This window comes from Hyposmocoma kahamanoa, unplaced genomic scaffold (assembly GCF_003589595.1).
Source record: "Hyposmocoma kahamanoa isolate Upper Pololo Valley unplaced genomic scaffold, ASM358959v1 100021, whole genome shotgun sequence".
Taxonomy (NCBI): domain Eukaryota; kingdom Metazoa; phylum Arthropoda; class Insecta; order Lepidoptera; family Cosmopterigidae; genus Hyposmocoma; species Hyposmocoma kahamanoa.
Window position 1 is genome coordinate 14990950 of NW_020653200.1, and position 14035 is coordinate 15004984.

Genomic DNA, 14035 nt, shown 5'->3' on the forward strand with positions numbered 1-14035 from the left:
TAGTGCGTAAATATCGGCTACAAAATTTTCTCTGTTTGTGTATGACTTTAAATTTTAGTAATAAATAATAAAATTTCGTGATATATTTCTGCAAAATCAGTGAGTGTTGTGAAATTAATCAAAACAACAGGATTAAAAGTGTTTTTTAAAAAAGGAGACTCGTTGCGTCGTTGCTACCGTTCGTTAAAAAAGTGTCTTGCTATTACCCACTTCGTCGCAACATTGAATAGATAACAGCTGAATACAAAACTGTACCATAATTTCGCCGGTTCAACTTGTGTGCGCATTGGTCTAGCGGGATAGCGGCCGGATTCAGATTTCACCGCCCGCGGTTCGCGTCTCAGACGCTGAAGGGTTTTCTGGGGAGTATTTCTTTTTCGTTTTTTTTTTCTTTTTTCATTATTATTATTTTATTATTGCTATTATTTAAAAAAAAATTATACTATTATTATTATTTTGTACTTTTACCTAAGTCCCATACGAGGGCTGCTACTTATGTATCCGGAATCCAGAATACCGAATTTTTTTAACGCTATATCTAACCTCCATAGCAAAATTTGAAGTTTTTTAAAAATACTGGCCGCTTTATTTTTTTTTCTTGTGTCGCTAGTCTTTTGTTTTTGGCGGGTTTAAAATGTCATCTCGCAGCGAAAATGGAACTTACTCGTGAAAATATTCGTGCCATGATTTATTACCATTTTCGGCGTGGTTTAACGCAACAACAGTGCATAGATCAACTCAATTTAACTTTTGGTGATGAAGCTCCATCAAAAAGCACTGTGTATCACTGGTTTAGTGAATTGAATTGTGGACGTAGTATGCTCAAGGACGAGGTTAAGGAGGGTCGCCCGAAATCGGTCGTTGTACCACAAAACATTGAAGCTGTGCGAAAACTTATAATGCATGACCGGCATGTTACATATCGCGAGATAGAGGCGACTCTGGGCATTTGTATGACGAGCATTAATAAGATTCTGCATGAATATTTAGCTGTAAAAAAAATTTGTTCGCGTTGGATACCGCACATGTTAACTACGGATCAAAAAGATGCTCGCGTCGAATGGTGCAAGAAAATGTTCGAAAAATATAACCGTGGTGACTCAAAGGCTGTCTATAATATCTACACAGGTGACGAATCCTGGATTTATGCGTATGATCCCGAAACTAAACAACAATCAACTGTGTGGGTGTTTCAAAATGAGCCGAACCCTACGAAAGTAACTCGTGCAAAAAGCACTATGAAGCAAATGGTGGCCTGCTTTTTTGGTATTAATGGCCATGTGGCTACAGTGCCACTAGAAAATCGTAGAACGGTTAATTCGGAGTGGTACACGACCATGTGTTTGCCTGAGGTATTTGAAGAAATACGAAAAAACAACCGGCGACGCAGAATCATTCTTCACCATGACAATGCCAGCTGTCATACGTCACGCGTAACAACTCAGTTTTTGGAAGGTCAAAATGTGGAATTAATTGGTCATCCACCGTACAGCCCTGATTTGGCACCGAATGATTTTTATTTATTCCCAAATGTAAAGAATAAATTACGTGGTCAACGATTTTCGACCCGTGAAGATGCAGTCGACGCCTTCAAACAACACGTTTTGGAGATACCTCAGTCAGAGTGGCAAAAGTGCTTTAAAAATTGGTTTACACGGATGCAAAAGTGCATCGATCATCGTGGAGAATACTTTGAAAAACAATAAAACTATATTTAGTCATACATGTTTGCTTATTTTTTATTTTCCGGATACATAAGTAGCAGCCCTCGTAACATAACACATATTATAAATTACATACATACAACGCAACACTGAACTTGACTCCTTTTGCTTGACTTTTGTCAAACAAATCTCGGAAACAACGTACCTTCATACATTCCATTAAAACACTTTTATTTAGTTATTTGCATTATTATTACACAGAAAATTTAGTACAGACAGTTTTTAGCTTTAGTTGATTACCGTTACGTATATAAGTAGCTATCGATTAACACATTAACACTACAATAACTGTCTTATATTTGCAAGCGGGTCTCAATTTACTTCAATACATTTGAAGTAGACTTTGATGTATTTGCTTGTATTATACAGACATACATACATAAAGTGCACGCCTGAGACCTTTAACTATTACATAATGTATAATTTTTATTAACAATACCTCGTATATATTTTTATATACATTTTGAGTAATTTTATTAATACCCTTTATGTGCATAAGTTTTGTGATTGAGATTTGTATGTTTTAGGTAGAATAGACCAGACAACCCTGGTTCATTTCAATTATCAGATAGGTTAAGGATTAGAAATAGATAATAACTCACTGTGCTAGTGGGAACTTCGTATTTGGAAGAGGCCTGTGTACATAATATACATATTTTTTTAAGTACATTTGTGCGCTTACATTCCATTTGATACATTCCAGTGACGTGATATCCAGTACAACATGATGACCAGGAGAATGTTGTCTAAAGAAAAGAGCAAGAAGATGGAAGCTGAGCTCAATGAACTGAGGGCACTGACAGATAGGCTTCTTGAAGAACGCGATGTATATGAAATGGAAATGCAGGCGCTCAAGACTTCACGAATGACATTAAAAGGGAAATTTGATGAAATTCGACGATTTTGTGAAGAATTAGAAAAAGAGTGCAAACGAAAGGAATTAATTATAGAGAGCTTCCGAGAAAATCACCAGGAACACGAAGACGCCTTAGACCTATCAGATTTCTTGAAAGACAGGTAAAGGAATCAAATGCTGAAGTTGCATCATTACACGAACAAAGCGGAAGTTACGACCACCTAACGACCTTGTCACTCCGTGATGAACTAGCTCTGGGAGACAGGAATGTATGCAACAGTAAATTATGCAGCACTAAATCGCAAGACCCAAGATTTTCCAAATTAACCAACCTGATAAGAAAGAAATCGAAAATTCTTAAGAAACTAAAATCAGAAAAATTAAATTTACACAAGGACAAGGTGAAGATGGCCGAACAAGTGAAAGAGCTAGAGTTAGATCTTCAATCGCGAACTAAAGACCTACTTTCTACGCAGAAACAACTAGAAGAACTTTCAGCTGCAACTAATGAGCTTTTAAAGCTGGGTACTGAGTATAGAGAACTTACTCAAGTCCTTCTTCACGATGAGCTTAGTGAAACAAATGGTCCAGTAGAAATAAATCAGACTCCGTCCCCACCACCCACATCATCAACGCAACCAACACGTGCATAGTATGCCAGCGTTGCTGCAGGAAAACGTGTCTGCTCCACTACAACTGTTGAAGTTCGACACAGTCAACGGTCAACCAAGACTATTAGAACTCCGACCAGGCCATCCAGAAGAACGGTAGTTTTTTCTGATAAAATAGGCGTAGGACTAGGCCACCACCTTAGTAACCACTTAAAACAAAGGGTAGTCAACTATTGCTATCCAGGAGCTACTTTTAGTCAAATTATTACACTGTTAAGTGATTGCAACTTTGATAAATATACAACAGTGATTCTTATAATAGGTGATAGTACTAACATTAGTAAAAAAGAAGTAAATAGTAGCATTGACGTGTTCTTGAGAATTCATGAGAAGTGTGGGTGTAAATTCATACTAAGTGCATTCCCTTACTGCTGTAACCTAGGCATCGCTCGTAATAAGTATATTATATAACATAAATTCACACATTCATAATTTGACTTGCCGTCATAGTGACGTTATATTATGTTTTGACATTAATAAGTTCGTAAGGAACATCAAACTTTTTGAGGATAATTTACTTTTACCCCTAAGGTATCTAAGACATATAGCTAGTTTGCTATCTTTTAATATTAAGGACGCTGTTATAGAAGATATAACACAGTCCCACGACAATGGTCCTACTTTAAGTAGCAACAGTATACTTTTTACTAACCATAATTTAAATTGAAAAACACGACAACAGAAAAGTCTAATCGTTTCCATGTAATACATCAAAATATTCAAGGCTTTTCTGGCAAAAAATTAGAAATAAGTCTTTTTTTGCACTATATTTCCGTTGACGTGTTTTGTGTTACAGAACACTGGCTGAAAGATTACGAAGCCATTAACAATATAGAAAATTATGTAATAGTCAGTTCGTTCATAAGAAAGAGCTTAAGTAGAGGCGGATCCATGATTATTATTAAGCGTAACTTAAAATTTAAAGAGCATAAGGATATCACAAATCTTTCTACTGAACGAACTATTGAGATTTTATGTGTGGAATTGGATCAGTTTGTCGTCTTATGTGTATACAGGCCACCCTCTGCTAATTTTAACGAGTTTGAATTAATTATGGAAGACAGTTTAAAGCGGATTTTTCCAACCAAAAAAAACGTAGTAATATGTGGAGATTTCAATGTAAACCTGTTGGAAAACTGTTCTACTTCAGTAAGACTCATTAATTTATTTCAAAGTTTTAACTTGATTAATCTTTTTTTAAAACCAACTCACATTTCTGCCTCCTCTTCTACTTGTATTGATAACATCTTTTGTAACACAGACGCAGTGTCTAAATCAATAATAAATTGCTTAAGATCCGACCATAGTGGCCAATTGGCTTCTTTTAATTGTAAAATGAGCAAGAAGGTAGACCAATTTCTCTGCAGACCGATTACCACAGAACGAATAATTAGATTTCAAAACAATATCGGCAATAGTTAAAATTCCCTATCCCATATACCGGAGAATCCAAATACTTTATATAACACGATGTTTGGTTTAATTAAAAATGAATTTGACAATATATTTAAATCGAAAACATTAACTTTCCATAGAGAGACTAAATTCAACGACTGGGCAACAGTAGGTATTCATAAGGGTAGGTCTCGTTTGTAAGAGCTATATGCTATGAAAACTTATAATACTAATTCCAATTTCATAGAATATGTTAGAATTTATTCGAAAATATTTAAAAAAGTTTGTGTAGCTGCTAAGGTTAAGTTTCACAGCGCCAAAATTAGACAATCGATAAATAAATCTAAAACTACTTGGAGCATAATAAATAAAGAGTCAGGCAGGGTTAAACTACACGATAGAGATATAGTTTTAGAATTAGACAGCAAACTTATAAAATCTAAAGATAAAGTAGCCCAAGCTTTTGAATCGTTCTATTCGGAAATTGCTGTGAACACTACAAAATCATTAAATTCCTCCCCTTCACTTGCTATTGATCTCCTAAAGGAAAATGTTAACGTTTGTGGCAGTTTATTTAATTTTCGTCATGTTAATCCACAAGACATCATAAAAGCTTTTAAGTCAATACATGTTAAAAAAACTGAAGATCTCTGGGGCATATCAACTAAAGTTGTAGACTCAGTTATTAATCTAATTTCCCCACAGTTAGCTGTAGGTTTCAATAGGTGCGTTGACGAAGGTGTTTTTCCCGATTTAATGAAATACAGCAAGGTTATTCCCTTATTCAAAAGCGGTAGGAAAGTTGATCCTACCAACTATAGGCCCATTTCAATTTTACCAGCTTTAAGTAAAATATTCGAAAAGGTTATGCTAACTCAATTACTGTCCTATTTCGGTAGGAATCATATTTTTCATAGTGAACAATACGGGTTTACTAGTGGTAGATCGACTAGCGATGCGGGGGTAGCGTTACTAAAACACATCTATGATGCTTGGGAAAGGTCCCAGAACGCTATTGGTGTTTTCTGTGACCTCTCAAAGGCATTTGATTGCGTTGATCATAATACTCTTATTAGGAAGCTGGAACATTACGGTGTAAATGGCAAGGCGTCGAAACTTGTCTCGTCATATCTCAACGGTAGAATTCAGAAAGTAGACATAAATGGAGTGACTTCTTTGGGTTCTCCAGTAAAAATGGGTGTTCCGCAGGGCTCAATACTTGGACCTTTCTTATTTCTGATTTATATTAATGATCTGCCATTCTTTGTTAAGGACCATTGCGAAATAGTGTTGTTTGCTGATGACACATCCTTGATTTTTAAAACAGACAGACATGACATTAACTATGACCGTATTAATGATACCCTCTCTAAGGTAGTTTATTGGTTTAATGCTAACAATTTATTGCTTAATGCCAAGAAGACAAAATGTGTTAAATTTGAATTACCTAACGTAAAATCGACTAGTCCAAGCATAGAAATAAACGGAGAAAAGTTAGACTTTGTTAATAAAGCAGTCTTCTTGGGAGTGACCTTAGATAGTAAACTTCAGTGGTTTCCACATATATAGTCACTGGCCAGAAAATTAAGCTCCGCTGCATACGCAGTCCGCAGAATACGTGAGCTTATCGATGTTAGTACTGCTAGACTAGTTTACTTTAGTTACTTTCATAGTATAATGTCCTACGGGATTCTCATGTGGGGTAAAGCGGCAGATATTCAAACCATATTTGTATTACAAAAACGAGCGATTCGTTCTGTGTACCGTCTAGGCTCTCGGGTATCTCTCAGAGAAAAGTATAAGGAGACTGGTATCATGACTGTGGCATCACAGTACATTTACTCAAATATTTTATATGCCAGTAAAAATATACATAATTTCAATAAGAAAGAAGATATCCATAATATTAACCTGAGAGCTAAGTCCAAACTCATGGTACCACGATTTCGTTTAACCAAGGTAAACAACTCTTTTATGGGGAACTGTATACGTTTTTACCATAAGATTCCGGAGCATATATTAAGTTTATCATTTCTAAGTTTAAAAACTACATTAAAAATATTTTGATCGAAAAATCATATTACAAAATTGAAGACTACGTGTTAGATAAAGATGTATGGAAAGACGACATAGCTCCAGAATCCACACAAATTTGATTCAAAGTATATTCCATAGCATTTAAGTTTATTTGAAAAGAGCAATCCCTAGAGTTTCTTGCTCGTTCTTCTCAGGGAGGTCAGCGTAGTGAACGAGCAGTAGCTTAAGTGTGACGTTTTCAAGCGTAAATTTATTTTACCTATGGAATAAATAATCTTTGACTTTGACTTTGACTTCGCTCCGAAGTGTTCTAGCTTACCGTGGCAGACACTATACGACTAAGCCACGAAACGAACCAACGGCCTTCACGAATTTTTCTATGTGCTTGCGTCGTGTCTTTGTATTTGGTTTTTCAACGACTTTTTAGTCGTAGCGCCATATATGAAAAATCTATGAAAGATTTATCACCCAGTTAGAACCTTTACAGCTATCAGTCCTGGCGAGAGATGTCGCTATTCACTGTTATCTTTCATAGATTTCTCATAGATGGCGCTACGACTAAAAAAGTTGTTGAAAAACCAAATACAAAGACACGACACAAGCACATAGAAAAATTAGTGAGGTCCGCTGCTTCGTTCCGTGGCTTAGTTGGTATAGCGTCTGGCACGGTAAGCCAGAAGACGTCGGTTCGAATCCGGCCGGATCGAAGGAATTTTTTTTCTGAGTGTTCGATCTTTGTATTAATAATAATATTATCAGATAATTATTATCAGATATATTATCTGAGTTGGTTTGAATGGAATAATATGTGTAAGAAATAAAAAAATAGTCATCATACCTCTTTTAAGAGAATGATGCCGATGAACTCTCCTAGTAGATCGTCTCTTGACATCGTGCCTCGGCGCAATAGATTCACCCTCAAGAACGTTGGCTTCCACATCGCCCTCCTCCAATAAGGTTTCAATGGCCTCAGTTTCCGCCTCTCCATTACTTGATGTTACCAGTTTATAGTAAAATGCTTAAACAGTTAAATCCTTAGCGAAATCTGTAAAATACTTAGATATTTTTAGTAACAGATTACAGAGATGTACTTACTTTTCGCTTTCATAAGTTCCTCGTGAGTACCTTCTTCTACTATAGCTCCTTGGTCCATGCAAATGATGCGTTTACAGTTTACAATAGTTGATAATCTGCAATAAAATAACTCTATAACAATTCTAGTAATTTACCGCCCTTAGACGTTGCAAATCGCTGCTGACCTGTGCGATACTGTAATGGTAGTCCTTCCCTGACTGGCTCTATCAAGAGCAGCTTGCACTGCTCGCTCAGACTGAGGGTCGAGTGCTGACGTGGCTTCATCCAACAGGAGCACGGCAGGTTCTCGTAGCAATGATCTAGCTATTGCAATTCTTTGTTTTTGACCACCTGAGAGTGACGCTCCACGTTCTCCGATTACGGTGTCATAACCCTAATAAGTCAAACGGACTGTTAGTTTCATAGCAATATTGTTGCACTATGGTTTTATTGAAAAAAGTTATATATTATGACGAACCCAATTCTAAACTACGGATACGCTTGTATATCTTACGTTAGGTAATCTTATGATGAAGTCGTGAGCATAAGCTATGTCGGCGACTCTTTGCACCTCTTCCCTGGTGGCTTCGGGACATCCAATGGCGATATTGTCATGTATGGTGCCTCGAAATAGTACCGGTTCCTGTCCCACGACACCTGGAAAAGTATACATTTCAGTCAGTCAGATATAATAATAATATTTTTAATAAAAATAGTACATTAGGTAACAAAGGAGCTCCTTGGGAAACAGTTCATCTGTATAGCACTGTCACCTTACCTATTTCTGCCACCAAGCAGTAATGTCAGCATTACTCTATTTCGGTTTTGAAGGGTAACGTGCTGGTGAAATTACAGGCACATGAGACTTGTCAACTTATGTGTCAGGATGACGCATGACGGGCGCAGTAGCAGTGCCCCCCTAGGCGTATAGCTTACCGTGAGGCGCACGATTTATTCGCCCAGTCACTTAAGATTATAAATATATATATTTATTAACCTTAAAACTGCGAGTTTGCGAGTGGGCGATAAGTTTAAGATTTAGGCGAAACAGGGAATCTTTCTATTTGTGCCTTTCGTTTGCAATGAGTTCATCCCAATAATTTCCAAATAATTTTTTTTAAATAATAATAATACTATTGGTTCTTATTTCATCGAAAAATAAGAAATAAAGAGAGGCAGCACGTGAGTCATCCTTTTCTGCCCGTCACGCTTTCAATAATAAATTTTATTAATAATAATATTTAATAAATAAGTAAATTAAATAAATTTTAGCAGGTTTATTAACATTGTCTTATCATATCCCTGAGACTGTATCAATTGACGATGTGGTTACTTACAACAATAACCTCGTCGCCAACTGATTTTGTTAGATTTATATATATAAATCTAACAATAAATATATATATAATTATATATAATTGTTTATATAATTATTCATGCTTACCTAAACTTGACCTGAGCCAACTTAAATTGAGATTTTTCAAGTCCTTGCCATCGAGTTTGACTGACCCCGAGATAGGGTCGTACAGTCTTTGTAGAAGTTGTAAAATTGTGGACTTGCCACATCCAGATGAACCCACTAAAGCAACGCACTCACCCGGCTTTATATGAAGGGTGAATCCTTTTAGAACCTGTGGAAAACAGAATTTGTATAATTTTTGACCTCTTGAAAAAAGGAAAATGTTCTCTTTATTTGTTAATATTATAGTAATTTTCATGTGATGGAATATAGTATTTAATTGATTCTGTACGGTTGTTGTTTAGTTCGGTAAAGTTTAAAGTAAAGGTTACCTGAACATCAGGTCGAGAAGGATAGCTAAAATTGACATCTTCCAACGTAATTTCGCCTACGACCCTTCGTGGAGCAGTGCCGCCTTTCTTAAAGGTGTCGATTGCAGGATCACGATCCATTAGCTTGAAGACACTAGCGGCGGCGCCTCTGGCTGAAGCAAAGCCCTCGACATGAGGCACGCTTAACGTGATCGACTGGGTTGCCATGTACACACTAAAGAGGACCTGAAAATAGTGTACGCATAAAGCAGTCTTTTCGTGTAAAATAAATTAAAAAGATGTCAAGCTTGTAGCTATAGGAAATTTACAATCCTGTTTCGGGGTTGGTAGAGAGTTAAGATTAGAATTTGTTTTCCTTGTTGGCCCTTTCGTAATATATGAATATTTACTAAAATGGGAAGGTACCTAGGTATTTCTCATGGGCATAGGTTTTCTTACAAATAAATAAATTTATCACTATATTTGCACTACAATGGGCATTAGGGATTTCAACATGTTATGCTAGTAATGGGAAAAGCATAGAGATGCAACTATGATACCTACACTAAAAAGCTTTCCAACGAGGTATCTTTTCTCTTCAGTGGGTTTATCGAAATCCTCTATAACAAGCCTGGTACCGTAAATGAGGCCGATGGCATTAAGAGAATACGTTAGCACCCAGTTGAAGCCATTGCCTAAACCTGTGTAGAGACCGCGTTTTCTTCCGTATCGTTCCGCTGGCTCGAGCAAAGTCTTGTACCTACAATTACATTCGAGTTGAAATGTTTGTATCAATATATAATCTTGCAATAAACCTGTCGACGTCTAAATATAATCTACGAGTTAAGTATACTTATGGCAAAAGTGTCGTTTCAAGATAGGGGCTATTAAATTCAAACCTAAAAAATACATTAGCATATTTAAAAATATAGGTACCTACAGTAATTTGTGTACTACTTTGCACGTAGACATTATAACTGTGATAAGACTTATATAATGAGATAAAGAATATCAATGCCTCTTACAGATGATTAAATTAGAGTCACTATGTGTCTTTAAATAGAGTTTGTTTTAACGGCTTAGGAAAACATAACTACACTTTATTTGAATAAGTTTGGTTCTATTTGTCTTAAATGAAAGGAAAACAATGAAATTTACAAATGATACATTGTAACAGCTTTTGTAACGTCAAATGAGTGTAATAATTTCAAAGAGAAATTGTCGGTCGTAATCATTAAACCGTGTAGATTTAATCAAGGATTACATCTACTTAGGTAATTGTAGATTTTAATCGTGAAAACCTACAATTTGGACCTAAAATTTCACAATATTTTGTAATTCATTCAGTATGGATAATGTAACTTAAAATTCGGCTTTAATTCAAAAGATGTAATAATCACCAGACTAAACTATCAATATGGAGGAATTGCGTTTTGTCGTACTTTTGTTTAATATTATAAGTCAATAATATAAGCAGCCAATTTTTAAAATTGCAATAACAGTCACTGAAGCAGATTTGCTAATCTTTGGCCAGCTTATTATTAACATACGTTATGTTGACGGTACTGCATTTATCTCCGATTGCATGAAGACAATGCAGAACTTGCTCAACTGTCTCGAAAATCAAAAGAAGTTGTAATGGTTGCAAATTAAAAAAAAAACCTAGGTTTCTGGCTTGATCAACAAGTTGTTAATGCACAGCGTACCAGAGTTCGCGTTTAAATAGCATGAACGACATTCTTAAACATAAAGGAAGAGCTGTGTGCTGCTTTTATTTTCAGCGATGTTATACTTTGTTTAATCAAGAACTTTCGAGCGGAACAATATCAATGATTTCTTGGGGAAACAGTCCTGCAAAAAATGCGTAAGTAACTAAAAAATCGGCAGGTCAACTTCGACAGCAGTGGGGTGTGGACATGTTTAGAGCAGCAACCTCGAAAATAAAAATTACAATAGGAAAAAATATGAAAGGAAATTATGATAGGAACAAGGAGAGAACTACCTAACCTAACTATAAATATTTAGATTACAAATTTTTATTAATTAATCGAGGTTGTATTAAAATGTACTTGAAATTGACGTTCTGCGATCGGCGTATCACTGCACCCAATCTTCGTACTTAATTTATGTGGTCTATGCTTCTGACTACTCTGATATTGAAACTATTTCAATATCAGAATTGTAATACCGGAAACACTATAACAATTGCTTTAATTCGTCCATCATTTAAAAGGTTAAGTTCTGGCAAATAGTTTCGACCTTGATTCACTTCTACATATTTAGTGCTTACGTTGATTACATTTACGACACGACATCGAAAAGAATGCCTTCTTCACTTTGTTACTTAACGCAATCTCGTATTTTGTTAATCGGCAATATATTGCAAATGAATATATGGCATTAATGTTTGCAAGTGGAATACATACAAACTCTACACGCCCTTTTCACACAGGAATAATTAATTATATTTACAAGGCAACAAGAACGGCTATTCCACTTTGGATTTTAAAGGTGATACTAGCGCTAGCTTTTCAGTCTAATAGTCATTTTTAAATGTTTGTGTTGTGTTGACAAATACACACACCGGCACATTTAGCGGAACAAACGCAAGTAATAACATAAAATAGTAACGTTTATTAAATAAGATAGCAATTATATAATACTAACCTCTTTTGTCATCGACTAAATACAGCCTTTCTCAACCTTCACAAAAAAAATAGAAATTAAACAAAATGCTATTTTTTATTAGATTTTCTGACAAAGCAGAAATAACTGAAAATTGTATTGTAACAGTCTGACATTGATCGAATCGAATTTTAATAAATAAAACACATTGTTCAACTGCACTTTACGAAATTTACGAGAGCGCAAATCTTTCTTCAACGAAAATCAATCTTAAGCAGCGGCATAACCCGTAGTAGGAAATTAAAAATTAAAAGTAGTGAAAAAACTAACGGTCAAGATCAGTGTTTATATTCAAATTAGATCTAAAATAAATAAAGTAAAAGAACAGGCCTGACATTTAAAAAAATACTGCATTATTTTGAGGATTTTACTAGTGTTCCACTAAATGTGCCAGTGTGTGTAATATATGTAATATACGATAGGTTAGACGTAGGTATCCGCATCCGTAGGTACCAGAGGTACTGGTAATACTTTACTTTTCGACTTCTTTGCTTTCTCCGGCAAATGCTACGACTGTCTTTACAGATTTCAGCACCTCTTCGGCTTGCTTGCCCGCCATGCTGTACGATTCCATTTCTCGAATTGATGATCGTGTTTGGTACTGTCGAAAGTTATATTTGCATTAGTAATTATGATAAAGTTTTATAAGACTATAAGTAAAATTGTTGATTCAAGCCATCAAAATAAGTATTTTTCAGTGTTTCTTAAATATAGCACAATAATACATTACATACTTTTTACATAAACTAAATGTAACTAAAAAGTATAAAGTTAAAAACTACATAAAATATACAAAAAGGACCCGAAACATTGGCTTGTTTGAAAAAACAAACATACGTGATTCAAATCCAAAAAAAAATTATTTACTAAGAAACTTACATTAGTTAAAATAATGGAGGCTCCAATTGAAAACGGCACGACGGTGCAGCAAGCCAGTGTGAGTTCCCAGCCTAGCGGGAAAGCTTGCGCCAGGCAGATTATTGCGGTTCCCATCAGATTTGCTACTACCGACAATTTGTCACCCATGCCGTCTTTCAACTTCATCATGTTCCTGAAGAACGCAAAAATAATTGGTATTGGTGCATCTCCTCAAACTGAACGTGCAAATAATAGGTAATTGAAGTAATTACAACTTTTAACGAAACGGCCCATAGAATATGTTTGTAGATTTTGAAAATCATGCGTTTAAAAACAATAAACAGTATCTACACATTTACCATATTATTTTAATTGATTGAGCTCTTAGTTTGACTCACAATATACAAAAAAATCACATATTTTGTAATTTGACGGTTATAAACGAACATGAAGATAGCTCGAGTAAACAATAGATTACTATACGCTGTACAATAGAATGCTAATTAACTACAATAGGTATCACCAATTATAATCAAAGATAGCAAGTGCGCTTCATCAGCACTGCTACAATTGTGTAACAACAGTATGAACAGAATGAATTGATTTATTTAGGTTTGAATAAAGTCTTGATGAAGACCAGATATAAATGCTTTCTGGAATAATATTACGTAAGTTTGTATTCCTTTACGGTGATTTGAGACAGATCATTAAAACTAAATTGTTTTACTCATAGACTAAGGATGCATTTAGTGCGTGAAAAATACTTACTCAGACATTTTAGAAGCTAAGTTGAATTCTGTATCAGTGTCGAACCAAGCCATATCTTGCCGAAGAACAGCTTTCAAAAATAACATTCTTATTCTTGTGATCTGATGATATTTGAAAAAGGTAAATGTTAAATTTGCATCGTTAATTACTTTGTAGGGACACAGTGCTGACGTTACGTTTTCAGCCCTCCGCGTGTG

At 35.3% G+C, this 14035-nt stretch overlaps 1 protein-coding gene across 1 annotated transcript in view; it reads right to left on the reverse strand.

Annotated features, from left to right (window-relative positions):
• Nucleotides 1-14035, reverse strand: part of LOC113237608 (multidrug resistance protein homolog 49-like) — a 33097-nt gene that overhangs the window by 9992 nt on the left and 9070 nt on the right. Inside the window, exons 5-14 of the mRNA XM_026474559.1 lie at nt 13839-13939; nt 13092-13263; nt 12689-12813; nt 10092-10287; nt 9549-9773; nt 9202-9388; nt 8272-8414; nt 7943-8151; nt 7779-7873; nt 7522-7701 (exon numbers count right to left, since the gene is read on the reverse strand). Coding sequence (XP_026330344.1) covers nt 7522-7701; nt 7779-7873; nt 7943-8151; nt 8272-8414; nt 9202-9388; nt 9549-9773; nt 10092-10287; nt 12689-12813; nt 13092-13263; nt 13839-13939 — 1633 coding nt within the window. The remainder of the gene's footprint in view (nt 1-7521; nt 7702-7778; nt 7874-7942; nt 8152-8271; nt 8415-9201; nt 9389-9548; nt 9774-10091; nt 10288-12688; nt 12814-13091; nt 13264-13838; nt 13940-14035) is intronic.